General features: G+C 47.3%; 1 protein-coding gene across 8 annotated transcripts in view; it reads right to left on the bottom strand.

Moving 5' to 3' along the window:
* Nucleotides 1-16,782, bottom strand: part of EVI5L (ecotropic viral integration site 5 like) — a 75,248-nt gene that overhangs the window by 40,875 nt on the left and 17,591 nt on the right. For all 8 annotated transcript variants that reach the window (XM_039514196.1, XM_039514199.1, XM_039514198.1 and 5 more), the window contains exons 3-9: nt 10,506-10,695; nt 9,882-10,106; nt 6,608-6,682; nt 5,356-5,481; nt 4,865-5,008; nt 3,513-3,602; nt 1,226-1,323 (exon numbers count right to left, since the gene is read on the bottom strand). In XM_039514196.1, coding sequence (XP_039370130.1) covers nt 1,226-1,323; nt 3,513-3,602; nt 4,865-5,008; nt 5,356-5,481; nt 6,608-6,682; nt 9,882-10,106; nt 10,506-10,695 — 948 coding nt within the window. The remainder of the gene's footprint in view (nt 1-1,225; nt 1,324-3,512; nt 3,603-4,864; nt 5,009-5,355; nt 5,482-6,607; nt 6,683-9,881; nt 10,107-10,505; nt 10,696-16,782) is intronic.

The raw sequence follows: 16,782 nt of genomic DNA, 5'->3' as shown, positions 1-16,782 counted from the left end.
ATTGGGGGTTTTACATATATGCTGATTTTTACCAACAAACACTGCCTCACCCAAGTATTATATTTTTAAGTCCCCTAGCTGCAGGGTGGAGGTCTTACACACTCATAATCAACTTAAAGACCTACCACTGACACACTCCGCTCCTCAGCTCCTACTGCTTGCTCCTCAGTTGGAGCCACAATCCCAGAGAACATGGCATCCAGATCAGCTGATGAGCAGCACAGTGGGCGGCCACAGGCCAAGGATCAGGATTTGTGGTGAGGAGTGAGCAGTAGCACAAGAGGAACAGACAGTTTGTGCGCCTAGGAGTGTCCCCAATACCATTCCTTAAATTCACCTCTCCAGGCAATCCTCCCCTGCCCCCGATTGAACCCTTTGTTATCCAACAGCAGAACTATGAAACCTAGCCAGTCTCTCAGTACTGTGTGCTCCCAAAGGGATTCTCCTTTCTGTCCCATCTTTTGGGGAAGGGGACAGTTTTGCTCACTACACAGTCCCGTCAGAGCTGGGGAGACCCAGCCTGACTGAAGGGCACTAGTCATTCAGGCAATTTATAATAAGGCAGACCAGCTACTGTAGGCTACCACGGGGGTAGGAAGTAATTAGTCCCTTAACTGAACTACAAGAAAAATTGCAATAGGCCAATTTTGCCTGATCTTTATCTTTCCATCTTCTGCACCCTCCTTCGTACCAAGTGTCAGGATGACAGTCCCCACTTAAGAGATTCAAATTGCAGGCTTCGACCTTCCAGGAGAGGAAGACAGGTGGTCATAGCATCCTTTGCTTGCATAATGGGAGATGGAAGTTTGGGGCAGGAGCTATACCCACTTCCTTGGATACACAAAATGCCCCCCCAACTCCTAACAAAGCCAGAATCCCTGCCAAGGCCAAGCAGCTCTGTTGCCATCAGCCTGCCTTGTCTCTACAGTGCGGGAAAGCTTTCATGGCCTCCCACAAGCCCATCAGACCTGCTGTCAGAGAAGGCAGTAATTCCCTTGTTATTAGTGAGTCCTCCCGCACAGCACTCACTCATCTCTTCTCTATTTTCACTGCTGCTTGCTGTGCGGCTCTAATGAATATCTAGAGGAGCCCGCAATGCACGCTCCCTTTCCCTGTCCTCCTGCTTAAGTCTAGTGCAGGATCCTCGAAACAGCACAGACCAGGGAGGGATTTTTCTGCCAGTTGCCTGTCTAGGATCTTTCACAGGGTGAGGGAGCAAACTTACCTCTTCATTTTCTTGGGGTTGTATTTGACCTGATATGCCTTCAGGATCAACTTGTCCGGGCAACTGTCGAACTGATGAGGAATCACCTTCTGGAAATACTGTGGGAAGGGAGCAGAGGGCAGGATGCATTTCTCTGAGTCCCTTTTGTGCACTCAAATTCTACCCACTCTCCCCAAATCTCCTCCCATCCTCTTCATTCAGTACTTGCTTCCACTCTCAAGCCAGAGCAGACAGCCCAGGAACTTGCCTTCCCTGTGCTACCTGGGCTGTAGTGGTTTCTGACCTTCTTGAGCAATCACTAGAAGTCTCTTACTAGTGATTAGTTCCTTGGGGTTTCAGACCTGAGTGTTTCAAGTGCACCTGTGGAATGTGGGACTCTTCCTGAGCAGCACTTGGGTATGTTCAGTATCTGGAAAGTCTCCAAAGTTCCAGCTTCAGCAGCCAGGGAAAAGTGCGGGGAGCACAGCTGCATGAGAAGCTGGATGTCTGGAGTCAGTAACGGGGGGCGGGGGGGAAGAGATAAAAACAGGAGGGTATTTCTAGGAATTCTGGAGGGGATTACACCCCCTTCCCCCATTTATGGCCCAGGATCATGGACAGGCTCCCAGGGCAGCACGGACGATGCACCACTCTTGGCATTTTTATAGTTCTTATCTTAACATCAGAGGGGTGAGTTAGGGGAAACTGAGGCACAGGCCGATGACATGACTTGTAGGATCCGAGCTCCTGCACAAGGCAGGCACAGGAGCTTATCTAATACTGTCAGCTCCAAACACACAGAGGATGGTCATGTGTTTGGTCTTGGGACATCTCAAATCCAACAGAATAACTGAAAGTTATGCCTCATAGTGCCCAGGCTGCAGGGGAACTGAAAGGAAAATTACTCTGCAGTCTAAGCAGGCCTGAAAGTGCTTCTTCACCTTCTGTCTGGTGCACGACATGGACAGCACAGCGAGTTAGAGCTGTAACTGCTGTTGGGCCAGGCTCACAAAGCCCAATTGTATTGAACACAGTAATCCATTCTCTTGTGATGCAATTGTTCTATTCGCCTTTCCCACCAACTGCTTGGACTCAGCAGTGGGTCCCACGCAGCCAAGAGGTTGGTACTGCATCATCTGCAGTCTAAGCAGAACAAGAGTCACAGGGCTGTAAGATTAACTCTGTGCATGGCACTGCTGGGATAAATCTTACACATTGCAGGCAACTATTTCACCGTTTGGAGAGTGAGAATATCCACTGGGGATTCTTTCCCATCTCACCTTTGACACTGTGCCTGAGGAAAAAGGAAACTGCCTGGAGAAGGTGCTTAAACTCACTTTTCCCAAAGATCTGGACTCAGGTTCTGGGCTAGACTGGGACTAGAGGGCGGCAGGATGTAAGAGGCTGCTCAGACTCCTGGCCCACTGAGTTTCTGAAGCATGGCAGGATGAGCCTCTTCCAGGCTGGAAGCACACCAGAGTTACACAGAGCAGTGTCACCCCACAAGAGCTCCAGGCCACTCTGCGCTGATGCATGGGCCAGTCACTAGGAAATGGGCTGACCTGGGGAGTTATACAGGGCACCTTCTACTTATACACTGGGCATGGCCAGCCAATCAGAGCTCAACAGGATTATGGGTAGGGCCCTACCAAATTCCAGGCCATGAAAAACGTGACAGACTGAAATCTGGCTCCCCTCATGCAATCTGGTCTTGTGTGCTTTTAACCTGTACTATACAGATTTCACTGAGGAGAAATTGGGGGTCCTGACCCAAAAGGAGTTGCAGGGGCATTGCAAGGTTATTTTAGGAGGGGGCATGTCATGTTATTGCCCTTACTTCTGCACTGTTTTCAGAGCTGGGCAGCTGGAGAGTGATGGCTGTTGGCCAAGCACCCAGCTCTGAAGGCAGCCCCCCCGCCAGCAGCAGCATGGAAGTAAGGGTGGCAATACCATAGCATGTCACCCTTACTTCCTGGCCAGCAGCCACCGCTCTCCAGCTCGGAAGGCAGTGCTGCTACCAGCAGTAGCACAGAAGTCAGGGTAGCAGTATCACAACCCCCCCGTACTATAACCTTGCAACCCCCCTCCACAACTCCTTTTTGTGTCAGGACCCTTACAATTACAACACCATGAAATTTCAGATTTAAATAGCTGAAATCATGAAATTTACGATTTCTAAAATCCTATGACCGTGAAATTGACCAAAATGGACCGTGAATTTGGTGGGGCCCTTTCTACCACAACTGCATGGCTGAAGTATAAATCCCCCCCAGAGGGCAGTTTGAGAGCAATGCGGAGCTGCTCTGACCTGCGACATCCCCTCCATATCCAGCTGCATCAGCTCTGCCTGGTTGAACTGCAGGAGGGCCATCCCCACACGGAAGACGATCTCCAGCCCCTATGGCAAAGTACAGAGAAGTTTCAGCCCCCGACACAAGGCTCATGTGGCATTTGAGAGTGCAATAAAAATTAGGTGCCCAAGCTCTGAGATGCAGAGAGGAGGAGGACAGGGAAAGGCACCCAAGGCCTGATTCTCATTTACAACCGGGCCCGGACATCACTCTGGCAATAAAAAGAGCCTTAAAGTAAATGTAATTTATGCCCACACTAAGCTCCCTTTACTATGCCAAAGCAATGATGATACAGGAACTTCACTGCCAGAGCCACATAGCGGGGCCTTTAGCATAACTGAGAATTAGGCCCTGAATTTCTAGTGGATCACACAAAAGCCTCACTGGGGGAAAATTGTGTCAGTTTCCTTAGGATCAGCTACAAGTTAAAGCTTGCATCTCAAATCTGCACATACTGTGTGGGGAACCCAAACTCTGACCAGCTCAATGGTCCCTAAAGGCAACTTGCCAGGCTCAAGGAGGGCAAACAACTAACTTGTGGAAAATGGGAATATGCAAATACCTCATCCTGAGTGCAGGTCTGGTCAGCCAGACCTAGGGTGACCAGATGTCCCCATTTTATAGGGACAGTCCCAAATTTGGGGTCTTTTTCTTATATAAACTCCTATTACCCCCCACCCTTGTCCTGATTTTTCACATTTGCTGTCTGGTCACCCTAGCAAGACTCCTCAGCTCAAGAAGCCTGACTAGGACTTATCTCCCCACAACTCCATGTCTTGCAGTTTGGCCATCGCTAGCATAGAAATGACTCCAATTTACACACACAACAGCGGGCCATACACATATGGCTCAAGGATACTTCAGCCAATAGGGCCAGACTCAGTGAAGTGCAGTATAGGGCTCCTGCCACTAAGCTGTTCCCCTTGTTGGTCCATCAGGGCTAATCATTGCTGATTTTCAGTGTAATCTCATCTAGTCGCCCAGGAACAAAAGAGATTCAATGGGAGTCTGGGGTGCTCAGGGTCATTGGAAAAAAGAAAATCAGGACACAGGTTTTTAAACATGTTAAGCACTGTGTAGCAGGGAAACCCCTTTCTTATTTTACAAGGCAGCCTAAGCAAGATCTAATGAGGTTCTTCTATTCAAGCAGAAAATGCAGCTGTGTCTTTTTAAAATGATTTATCTTGTTCTTAATCCCTCCCAGATGCTGGCATCATTGCCTTTGAACACTGCACTGAGAAAAGCAATATCAGAAATCCCTGTGAGCCCATGCTCATGCCCCCAGTCATCCTGGAATAAAGCACGTTACCTCATACATGAAGATATCAAACACTCGGGTGGCAACAGGCAAAGGGAAGGTCGTGAGGAAGAGGGTGAGAAACCAGGATGATGAGTACATGGAGGTGAGGAAACTCTGGGAGCGGAAGTGGATGTTCAGCTCAGGCAGCTGCTCCTAAATATGAGAAAAGACACAGCAGATATTTTACTACCGCTGATAATTACAGCCAACTGGGTCCCACCATCCCCTCTGGGATATGGGAGTCTCTTGGCCAGAGGAGGCTCTCAACTATTAGAGCTAAGGACTCCATTGCAGGAACCAATTCCATTAGCAGCCCCGGTCTTCTCTAACATTCCCAGGGGAATCTGGAAAGGAGCCAGACTTCTCCAGCCTGGATTCACAGACCATTATGTGCACAAAGAAACCACTGGCCAGTTCCCCATACTTAGCCTGCTACTACTCTGGATCACATGGCCTCATTGTCTAAGCTACTATCACTCTGGTCTCCTCACTGTATTTACCTGCAGCATGTACTCAAACTGGTAGATGCAGAGGCCCAGCTCAGCCATGCTGGGTTTGAATAGCTCTCGTAATCGATATTCCTGCATCAGTCGCACAAACACACAGAAAGCCTCTTCTTCAGGCATCTACAGGTTCAAAACGAGACAAATCCCACATTAGTCTCGCAACAGAACCCGGCACAGAACCACCCCAGAACGACGCTCTAACATAGATCAGACAAACACTTGTTACGAGAGAACAATGCGTTGCATTTGGTTTTGATTCCTGACACTTCTGGGCAGTGATCACGTGGAAACAGCAGGAAAATAGCTTGGCCGGCGACTGCTTACATAAAACACATTCCCAGTGGAGAATGTAATCCCACTCACATACTGACCAGTACCTTACCATGCTGGGCCCTCTTCTCCCCAGTAGGTCTACACTGATTTTGTGTGTCATTTGTACAAAGCATACAGTAAATTTATGCTGGACTTTACAAACAGATTAGTCTGATCCAGAGAGGTTCTAAAAAGGTGAAGGGGAGGCCCAATGACTTTTCTCCACTCACCCCCTTTCATTCCAATTTTAGGGATCACTAGTGTGAGATAAGGGTCAAAACAAGCACAGAGGAAACAAAGGAATATTCAAAACATTTGCCAAGTGGTTTGCTGATTATGAGAGGAAGCATCTAAATTCCTGGCCAGATGCATTAAGTGTGTTGATTCACCTGTGAAGTGTTTCAGAGGCATTTCCAGCAGGGCTTCATGACAAAACAAGTACTGTACTTAGCTTTTCTTCTTTAAAAGTCCTTCCTTAAAACCCTCCACGGCATGTGCTTCACAGAGTGAGGTGGTGGATTTGGGCTTTTAAACAGGCTTTGCTCTGTTACACAAATGCAGGAAGGATGCCATATTTTATGCTCAATGTCAATGGAAAATTCCTGTTCCCTAAAAAAGGCACTCTGGCACCTGAGAGAGAAGTGGCAGAGAACTAGAAACGAGTCAGCACAGCTCAAGCTGGCTGCATTCACAGTCCAGAAGGTCACTAACTCTGGTCCCAGGGTTTGCATTTGTACTGACAGTGCAGTAAGCGGCGGGGTCCTTTGAGTGAGCCATTAAACTAAGTCCCTTCTGCCAAGTCTTGGGGGGAGAAGTTAAAGATCCTGTGGCATTTCCACAGCATTTAATTGAATTGGGAAGAGCTTTGGGCTAGCAACTTTGCTGGGACAGGTGCTGCATAATCTCATGCTATATGATCTCCACTCACACCAACCTGCATTAGCAGCAATCCCACGATGAATGCGCTGCCCTGACAATATCCAACCTCACGGTCCACTAGGGAATAGGCCTGAAAGAGAGAGTGCTTAAGTGTGACACAGGCAGGGATGCGGTCTCTAGAGTCCTGCAGGGGAGTTAGAGAGCTCTGACGGAACATACTGAGACACAAGCGAGAATTACTTAGAAGAGAGCATAAGGGCAAGGAGTAAGGCGACAAAACCAAGGGTCATGGGGGTTGGAGGCCAGAGGAAAGAACTTGGGAAAGGATGCTGCTTTTTAGGACCAGGAAGTAACTTAAGTTTTTCTATGCAGCGCGCCCTGCCCCCCCGCCCCCACACATGCAGAGAAATGTATCTCAGATTAAACTGCCTGCCTATAATGTACTCTCCTGTGCCCAGGGATTGCAGCCAGCAAACATAGTGCTTTAAATACCATAAAGCTGCATTAACTGTCTATAGCCGGGTCTGATAAGAAACAGAACTTATATCAACATCCAGTTACTGTCAGAAAAGCAACTGGGTAGAAAGAGTGCACTTGCCAAACACGTGGGACATTTAACAGATTCTAATATGCCCCCACTGCAGCCATATGTACACCTCTACCCCCATATAATGTGACCCGATATAACACCAGTTCGGATATAACGCGGTAAAGCAGCACTCCGGGGGGGGGGAGGAGGGGGCTGCGCGCTCTGCAAGTTCAAAGCAAGTTCGATATAACACTTTCACCTATAACACGGTAAGATTTTTTGGCTCCCGAGGACAGTATTTTATTGGGGCAGAGGTGTATTCTAATGAGAGTCCAGCCACAGAACCATAGCACAAACAGCTCGCTCTCTGCAGGTGCATAAGAATTGATTTCTTGGAATGTAATGAAGTTATCACTACAAATTTAAATTAAATCCACAGAAAACTTCAATGGAAGGGAGGGGACAATCTATGCCTTTCCCACAACAGTTATTCAAAGACATGAGAAAAACTAAATAGAAAAGAACAAACAAGCTGAAGACCATAATCAAAGATTAGGTCCCATTAACATTTAAAGGATTCCGTTCTCTCCTTAAGCCAGGTCCCTCACAGCCACTGATGAGAATGAGGAGTTATGTCCCAGTAAGGGAAGAAACCTGCCTGCATAGCAAAGCAGCTCAAAGTCAGATTCTCAACCTGAAAGCTGAAGAGAATTGCTGTGGAGACAAAGCTTTATATTACTAGCCTATCTAAGCTTCCCCGGGTAACGGTCAGTATGTTTGTGACTAAGGTGTCATTTGTGATACCACTAATGCAAGGCAGCCTCTGGGAGGTAGGGCTGAAAAAAAAATGGCTACTAAAGGACAGAAAGAAGAGTGTGAGATGCTGTATTTACTGTCCCTCAAGGGCTCCCAGATCACAACTGCTCAATTCCCAGCACTAAGTTTATTAAGATTTCTGTAACCACCAGTGCTGGCAAACTCTCACTGGGAGGTGATGTTCAAGTGGGCTCTCCCTGCCTCCACCCTTGGCCCCAGTAACAGATTTTACAGTTGAAATTTACCAAACAATACTGTTCAGGCATGAGGCAGAATCCAGCTTGTTCTCCCATAGCTGGATTGGCTCCTTCAGGACTCTGCTGTTTCCACAGAAGTCTCAGATTTGTGTCAAGGCCACAGGAAGTGAGTTTGTGGGCTCAATTGGTTTGTCATAGACTACCGTGCACCCACAAATCATCACTGCAATTGACCTTCTGATTGGGAGCCTCAGAGACAACTATGGGCTATGGAGACTGGATGATCCTGAAGTCCCTCGAGAGTCCTTCTAGAACAAGGCAGCATATTGGCAGGGGAAGTTTGTATGGTGACTGCCTATGGGCCGTACCCGTTCTTGGTGGGATAATATCTAGCTCTTCTTTTCATCATAGATCTCAAAGTGCTTTAGAAGACTTCAAACTCCAACACCTTTACATTCCAGAGGAATGGATGTGCTTTCATCCATTATTTAATAATTGAGACACTTTACTGATGTGCCACCAAAACCATAATTTCACCAGAGAAAACTGAAAAGCGTTAAACCACTGTATACAGCCCTCCACTGTATTTATGCAACAAGAGATAAGAACTGACACCCAGGCTGTGGCAAAGGTCCTGAGATTGCAATGAGAAACATATTAAAAGGGAAATTGCCTCTCATTTCTCAGGTGTTTTATTAGCCCCCTCTTTCTAAGCCCATTTTCCTTATCTGAATGTCTTTCATACTGTGTCTTTAACAGGCAAAAACACACACAGTGTTTTAAGGGGAAAAACATGCTGCAGTGATTTGCAGTCGATAAGGTGTTTTCATTTAATTCGCCTTCACAGATAGAAGTACAACTTGATATACATGGTCCCTTCTTACACGATCTCCCTAAGTCAGATGAAACTGACCAGTTACCCAGGTTCCTGTTAGGCTTGCAAGACCCATAAAGTTACAGCAGAGCCAGCTGGATACAAGTCTTCCTCATCCTGTCAGACATTATCATTGGGGAGGATATGAGGGGTTGGAGGAAGAGAGTTCCCTGGCTGAAGTGGTCACTAGCTTCTCACTGATGGGTCAGGACACTATGAAAATGATGGGGAAGACAGATGGAGGATACTCTCTGGAGAACCCTCTGTAGCCCAGTCCTCTTGAAGTATTCAGTGATATCGGCCCTCCAACGTCTTTGATACACAGTCAATACAGGCTTTACACAAGAGAACCTCTCCAACCCCTTATTCTGTACATACTCACAGGTTTAATCTTCCCAAATCCTTCAGATAGTGTCCCCTGGCTGGTGTTATTCCTCTAAGCATTCCCTTAGCAAGCAGCCCTTTCTCTGGTGCTGTCTCTCCCTCCTCCTGACTAGGAAGTACCTGTATTTTTTAGGGCCCAGACTCCTCTGACTCCCAGCATGCTTTGCTAAAGACTACTACTAGCCCAGGCTCCCTCCCCTGTTCTAACAGTGAGTGAAATGAGATGGATCACACCCTAACCTGAGGTAGGCACAAACTCTCTTCAGACAACTTCCTGGTAAGACTTGCTCCTTACAGGGCTTGGGGTTTTCACCCCCACCCCCCACAATATGAGAGTTTATTCTGTCACAGACCTGGCGTTCAAAACAGTGAAATGGAATTTATGTAGCTTCCACTGAGTCACTTTTCTGACTGTAACCCACTCTGAGTGCAGTGCTTGCATCATATGCTGCCATGGCTCACATACACAGTCTGCTCATATGCTAGATACTGCCCTCCAATGTGACCATTACAGGTGGCTCCTTCTTACCTTCATGACGTTGAAAAGGACCTCTTGGCCTAGGCTGTCCTGTCCCTTGAAGAACTCATGCTCAGGGTATGTGCGGGCTATATCCCTCCGGATCAGCTTCTCACAGGGGGAAGACATCTTCAGCAGCTCTGAATACTGGTTCTTGACAGGCATATCTGTGGCACTGCACAGCAGCTGCCATACGATGGCGCGGAAGTGGTGTGGGATTCCTTTCCGTATGAGCTCCTGGCGAAAAGCAAGGTATGGCAGATCATGAGGCAGCATGGGAGAACGTTTCAAAATCCTGGTATTTTATATGGCCCCTCTTTGTGCCACAAGGGGTGAGTGGGGTTCAATTCTCTGCATGAGCTTGTGCTGATGCACTTGCTGGCAAGGGTTTGGGATGCTGCAGAGAGCCCTGAAAAGGGCCCATCCCTTCTCACTTGTGATTGAGAGGGACAGATATGGGGGTGAGTAGGGAAAGAATGTTTGTGGCTCTAACCCTGTCCTAGGACTTGCCACAGAGGAAATCAAACCACCTTTGATCCTGAAAAGGATCTCAGGTTTTGCTGGGGAGGAGCATGGGGTAGGGATGTCTGTGCTATCAGCCTCTCAATTTCTCACTAACCTGCCCTCTTTCCTCACCTTCAGCAGTTTTTCTTTCTTCTTCCGCCATTCGTCCCATTCATTGACAATCCTCCCCCATAGGATCCAGGTGTCCTCTTCGAGGTGGCTCAGGTTTGAGGAGGCTGAGGAGCTGGAGACTAAGGAGGAACCGCTGTTCCTGCGGGAGCCATTCATGGAGCGCATGGACTTGGAATCTGCTTCCAGCAGCCTGCAAGAGATGCCACCACCATGGTGAGACCAGAGCTACTGCCACCCCTTTCCAGGTTCCACGAAGCAAAGCCAGAAGGGCAACAACCAAGCAACCATCCAAGCCATGTAGCAAGACCACCAGAGCAAGCCTGTCCCCTCGGTGCTCTACGTCACATGCAGGGAGCTAATACTCCTCATCCAAAGAAAAGCTCCTCTGCAGGAAAAAGAGCTATTAAAGTCACCAACCTCTGCAGCAAAAGCAGAAACAGGAGGGAGCATTTAATGTGTCACTACGTTTTATTTTTAAAAATAAGAGTTCAAGTTTGTGTGTTCCAGGAAGTGATTCGGACTCAAAGATTCCATCATGGAACACAGACATTTTTTGTCAGGGGATCTTTTAAGAACAAAGTTTAACTAGACTTGCAATAGAGCTTTTTGAGAGGGAATTTACACCAGGAGTTACTCCTGGAGGAATTCTGCGCTAAAAAATTTAAAAATTCTGCAAAATTTAATTGCAAAACAACACTATATAATCATGCCGGTTTCAATTATTTCAGCAAGTATGTCTGTAACAATACAAACACAAAATTTCCCCTAGGAGTAGAGTGTTAAACTCCTACAACAACGCAGATCCTGTTTCTCTGCCCCCTTCCCTACACAGCCCAGCCAGGGGGCCAGATACCTCCCCAGCCCCTAGAGCCCAGCCCAGACACTCACACCCCCTCAGAGACCAGCTGCAATCCCCCACCCCACCCCACCCAGACACTCTCACCCTCTACCCCCGAGAGGCCAGCTGCAGGGCAACCCCCACACCCCAGACAATTACACCCTCTCCCCATCAGAGCCCAGTTGCAACCTGCCCCCCAGACCAGACACACACACTGCGTGCCCCCCTAGAGGCCAGCTGCGGGCGCCCTGCCCCAGCCCAGGCATTCACACCCTTTACTCCTAGAGTGCAGGGATCCAGAAGGATAAACAGCCTGACGCTGGGTCCCAGGCAGGAGCGGCGCCAGGGTTTTTGGCACCCTAGGCGCAGGGCCGGCTCTACCCATTTTGCCGCCGGTCCCGCGGCTCCGGTAGACCTGCTGCAGGCGTCCCTGCGGAGGGTCTGCTGGTCCCGCGGCTCCGGTGGACCTGCCGCCCTCCCGGCAAAATGCCGCCCCCCCCAAATCCTGGCGCCCTAGGCGACTGCCTAGGTCACCTAAATGGAAGTGCCGGCCCTGGTCCCAGGCTTGCACAGCTGCGCACCGCTGCCTCCTTCCTTCAGGGCTTGCAGGGAACACTCCAGTTCCCTCCCCCTGCCTTGTCTTCTATTTGTGAGCGACTGCCAGAGCGCCCCCCGCGGCATGCCGCCCTGCTTGGGGCAGCGCAAATCCTAGAGCCGCCCCTGCCCTAGAGGCAGCTAGCAGCACTGCAATCCATTTGGGGAGGTGGGGGGAAATTCTGCACACACAACATTAATTTCTGCAAAATTCTGCATTGTGCAGTGGTGCAGAATTCCCCCAGGGGTAAGAAGTGCAATCAGAGGCAAACCCTCTGTACTCCTGTGGGAGGATCTTAGAATCTGTCAATTTCCAGTTTAAGCTCTTTAACCCTTCTTGTCTTCTGTTTCAAAGGAAGATACCAACCGTTAAATACGGTCAGAATTAACTGGCAACGTGAACTCCAGCATGTCACCTTTTGCAAGTCACTTTAATAATCTGTTTTGATACCCCTCTTAATCTAGCGGGGGGTGGGGAGAGGGGGCTATTCATTACATTACTACTTTTAAAAATAGATTAAATGTAAACCTTAATGTTACGTTGTTAGAACACACCACATTAAAGTTTACATTTCATAACGGAAAGAATAAACTGACATCAGCCTATATACAACACAGCCAAGTTCACTTATTCCTGGGCCTGTGATCTGACAACCCTAATGCTAGGGGCCTTTGCATTTCATTGCCTAGGAAAACAGAAGTCTGGAATTAATCAGTGAACATACTTTCCATGCTCCTCTGTGGCTTTATGTATTCTTGCTCCACTGCTGAACTCTCATGCCCTGGCCTGAAGGAATTCTGATCAAACTTAAAACTTTGAAAATCAAAGATTTGGAGATTAAACTAGAAGGTATCAGACTAAAAGGTGAATGATTCAGAAAGTGATGACCCTGGACTACAGGGGTTATGATAACTGAAGATGTCTGGAGACCTTATATAGGAGATATTAGCAAGAATCAGAAGAAGAATCAGAGCTCCTTTCACTCTGTGTGTCCATGGCACTTAGCACAATTGGGCCCCAACCCTGGCTGGGGCTACTGTAGCATTAAATCATTATTCCCTTCTGATGCTACCACATGGCCATTTAATATAATTGCAGGCTATGTGGTGTAAATCGGCATAGCTCTACTGAAGTCAATAGCAACAGGGCAATTTAAATCAGCTGAAATTCTGGCCCTACATTTCAGGATACCGAAGTGTTTTACAGAGTCTTGCTGTAGCTGCATTGGTCCGAGGAGATCAGAGAGAAAGCGGGTGAGGTAGTAAGACCAACTTGCATTGATGAGAGACACAAACTTTCAAGCTTACACAGAGCTTTTCTTCGGGGCTGGGAAATTTAAGCAAATTCATAACTTTGCAAAACACAAACAAAATCATGGATTGAACGGACACTGGATTTATTACAACTCCTATTCCCCCATGACTGGAGAGGTGTAAACAGGCCACTTCACCTTGAATGGTCCCTTGAAATGTGTTAGCTGCTTATGCTAAACAATCTGGTCCACCTTGTATTTAGCTGTGACACCGAGTACATTTCCCAGATCTTAAGGAGAACTCCGTGTAAGCTCGAAAGCTTCTCTCTCACCAACACAAGTTGGTCTTATTACCTCACCCACCTTGTCTTTCTTACAAGGAAACTGAAAGGCAAAGCAAGAAGAGAGCTCTTCATCTTTCAGCGAAATGCTATCACCCCTGGGATGGGACACAGCAGGTGTTTAACAGCACACAGCAACACCATGTTACAGTTTAGGACAGGAAATGAAGATGAGCTAAATTAAACTGCACAGGGAGTTTTAAGCATGCAAGATACAGTAACCCAATTTGTAATCTGGCCAGGACAACAGAGGTATCACCCCCGCTCTTGCTAGAATTACCACTGATCTGCAGCCACCACAAGCAGACAGGACCTCTGCTTTCCATTTCATCTGAAGACAGAGTCATTGTTCAAAGCTGCTGGACCCTTATCAGGATTCTGCATTTTCCCTCCAGTCACTCAGACAATAGAACTTAGAGCTGGTTGTGTTTCCTTTTAAACATTCAGCAACTAAAATGGGATGTGCTCAGGGACACCCAGGTGCGCCCCCTCAGAGCAATCAGAGAGGGAAGGAAATCTACAACTGACCTACAGAGTCAGATGCCTATTGGGGCAGAAATGGGCAATGAAAGTGGCTTTTGTTATCTGCAGCACAAGCTAGGGCTGTGTAGAGTGACTTCCTGATTTGAGACTAATAGTTACCCTTAATATAGCACTAAGCTCAGCAATGAACCTGAACAGAAAAGGAGTCTCCCTTTCTAAAAATTCTCAACGTCACTTTAAGAAAAGTCACCTTCTTGATTAAAAGAATGTGGCATATTATGGGGTTCAGTGGGACACAGAGAAGCAGAATGGAGGCAGTTTCAGTGCACAGGGGATACAGTATAGTTTCAGGGGACATTCTAAAAGATGGGAAAGGGTATTGAATCTGGTGCCTTTCTGAATATCAATTCATCCTACCAACAGCTGCACCTTTCTGCTTTCAAGTTCAGCTGGCAAGGTTGGCTGTCATTTTTTGATTCAGTGTCATCAAATCAGGGACTGATTGATTGGCTGCTGAGGAATAGGGAGAGGGAAGTCTGAGGAAACAGGATGATCAGTACCTGACAAGGTCAGTGTCCCCCATCCTCTTCTTCACACCGTGTAATTCCTCCCCCTCCCCACCACAAACTGCATCCCCCAGATGTCACCCTGTTGATAGGAACCTCCTCCAGCAGCATCCTTGCCATAGTGCAATCAGAGAGCTAGGAGAAGCATTTGCTTTTGTGGCCTGGATACTTTAAGATAGAGAATCATAGATTGAATTGTTTGCTAGAGTTCCCTCCTGTTACAAAGGGAAGATTAGCCTCCCACTCATGATGAAAGGAAGGAAAATGGCATTTATAGGGTCAGGGCTGGAACTATGCAAAGCCAACAGACACCGATTCCAAGGCTAAAAGGCACCATTGTGATCACCTAATCTATGACCTGTGTTATACAGGAGGTCAGAACTTCCTCAAAGCAACTCTGGTGCCCTCAGAATGTTTTTATCAGAACAGACCTCACTAACAAAACCATTCATTTTACATTCAGAAAAAAAAAATCTCACCTAGAGAATGAGAAGAGGCCTGGGGATGGAACTCAGGTTGGCAATGTGGCCATTGTGCTGTGTTGATACTGAGTGCACATACAGGGATTTACATTTGTTCTCGTGGGGTGTAGTGCTGGGCCCTTGGTCAGAATCTCCTGTTAGCAGGATATGCTTCTTGCCAAGGCAGAGTAGAAGATAATCAATTACTTGCTTAACTCATCTCCACTACAAGTTTAACAGTGGAGATCAAAGTTTTAAACTAATTATTTTTAAACTCTGAAATTTGCATTTCAGCACAGGAGATGGGATTTTTTTTGGAAGCAAGAATTATCTGGACCATCTTTTACCAGGGTAAGATGCAGCACATGATGCTATTTCAAATGGTCCTTGGCAGATACTTTAATAAAGTTATTTCCTTAAAGTCCTCTTCAACAGATCCTCTAACCCATATGGTGGGTCACAACCCATTAATGGGTCACGAGAAGGCCTTGGGGGGGGGGGGGGAAGAGGAGAATAGGAGAATGAGCCCATGCTGTGCTCACCCCAGAGCCGCTCCTGTCCCATGGGGGTGAACCTGGCACCCTGCTCTGGGAGTTGTGAGCTGTTGCATGGGGTTGCAGTGCCACTCAGGTTTGGCCTGGCTGTGAGGTGAGTGTGGGTGGCCTACCACTCTAATCCAACCCTGCCTTTGGGGCCTCCCCTCTGCACCTGACTGGGATTAGGGTTGCAGTGCCAGGATGGAGTGTGTTGCTGAAGGTGGTCAGTGCCTCCTCAGTGGGGCAAGGAGGAGGAGAAACTGGCAGAGGAGTAGAAGAATGCTGGCCTATGATACTGGCCCTCCCATGAATTTGGATCCTGTGTGGGTCACAGAAAAAAGGCAAGATGCAGTTAGTGGGTCATTTTAGTAACAAGTTTGGGAACTCCTGATCCTAACTCCCTCTGTCTCCTACTAGGGATGCAGGATAGTAAACGGTTAACCGGTAAGCATTAGTCTTACAGGTTAACTGCTCTAACTAGTAACCCCAGCTGGCGCCGGCCAGAGCAACCTCAGCCCTGGGCCAGCTGGAGCAGCCCCAACCCCAGCCGCACCAGCCTCAGCCCCAGCGGTTAACCGATATAATTAGGGGTGTCAATTAATCGCAGTTAACTCACACAATTAACTCAAAAATTAATCGTGATTAATCACACTTATAACAGAATACCAATTGAAATGTTTTTCTACATTTTCAATATTGATTTCAATTACCACACAGAGTACAAAGTACACAGTGCTCACTTTATATTATTTTTTATTACAAATATATGCACTGTAAAAATGATAAACAAAAAAACAAACAGTATTTTTCAATTCACCACATACAAGTACTGAAGTACAATCTCTTTATCCTGAAAGTGTAACTTAAAAAGGCAGATTTTTGTTGGTTACATAACTGCTCTCAAAAACAAACCAGCGTAAAACTTTAGAGCCTACAAGTCCATTCAGTACTGCTTCTAATTCTGCCAATCGTTAAGACAAACAAGTTTGTTTACATTGACAGGAGATACTGCCTGCTTCTTATTTACAATGTCACCTGAAAGCAAGAACAGATGTTTGCATGGCACTTTTGTAGCCGCTGTTGCCAGGTATATACAATCTAGATATGCTAAACATTCGTATGGCCCTTCCATCTTCGGCCACCATTCCAGAGGACATGCTTCCATGCTGATGATACTCATTAAAAAAAAAAATGATGCATCATTT

The sequence above is a fragment of the Mauremys reevesii genome, linkage group 25 (genome assembly GCF_016161935.1).
Source record: "Mauremys reevesii isolate NIE-2019 linkage group 25, ASM1616193v1, whole genome shotgun sequence".
Lineage (NCBI taxonomy): Eukaryota > Metazoa > Chordata > Testudines > Geoemydidae > Mauremys > Mauremys reevesii.
Note: the sequence above shows the minus strand (reverse complement) of the source record. Positions and strands in the feature narration are given on the sequence as shown.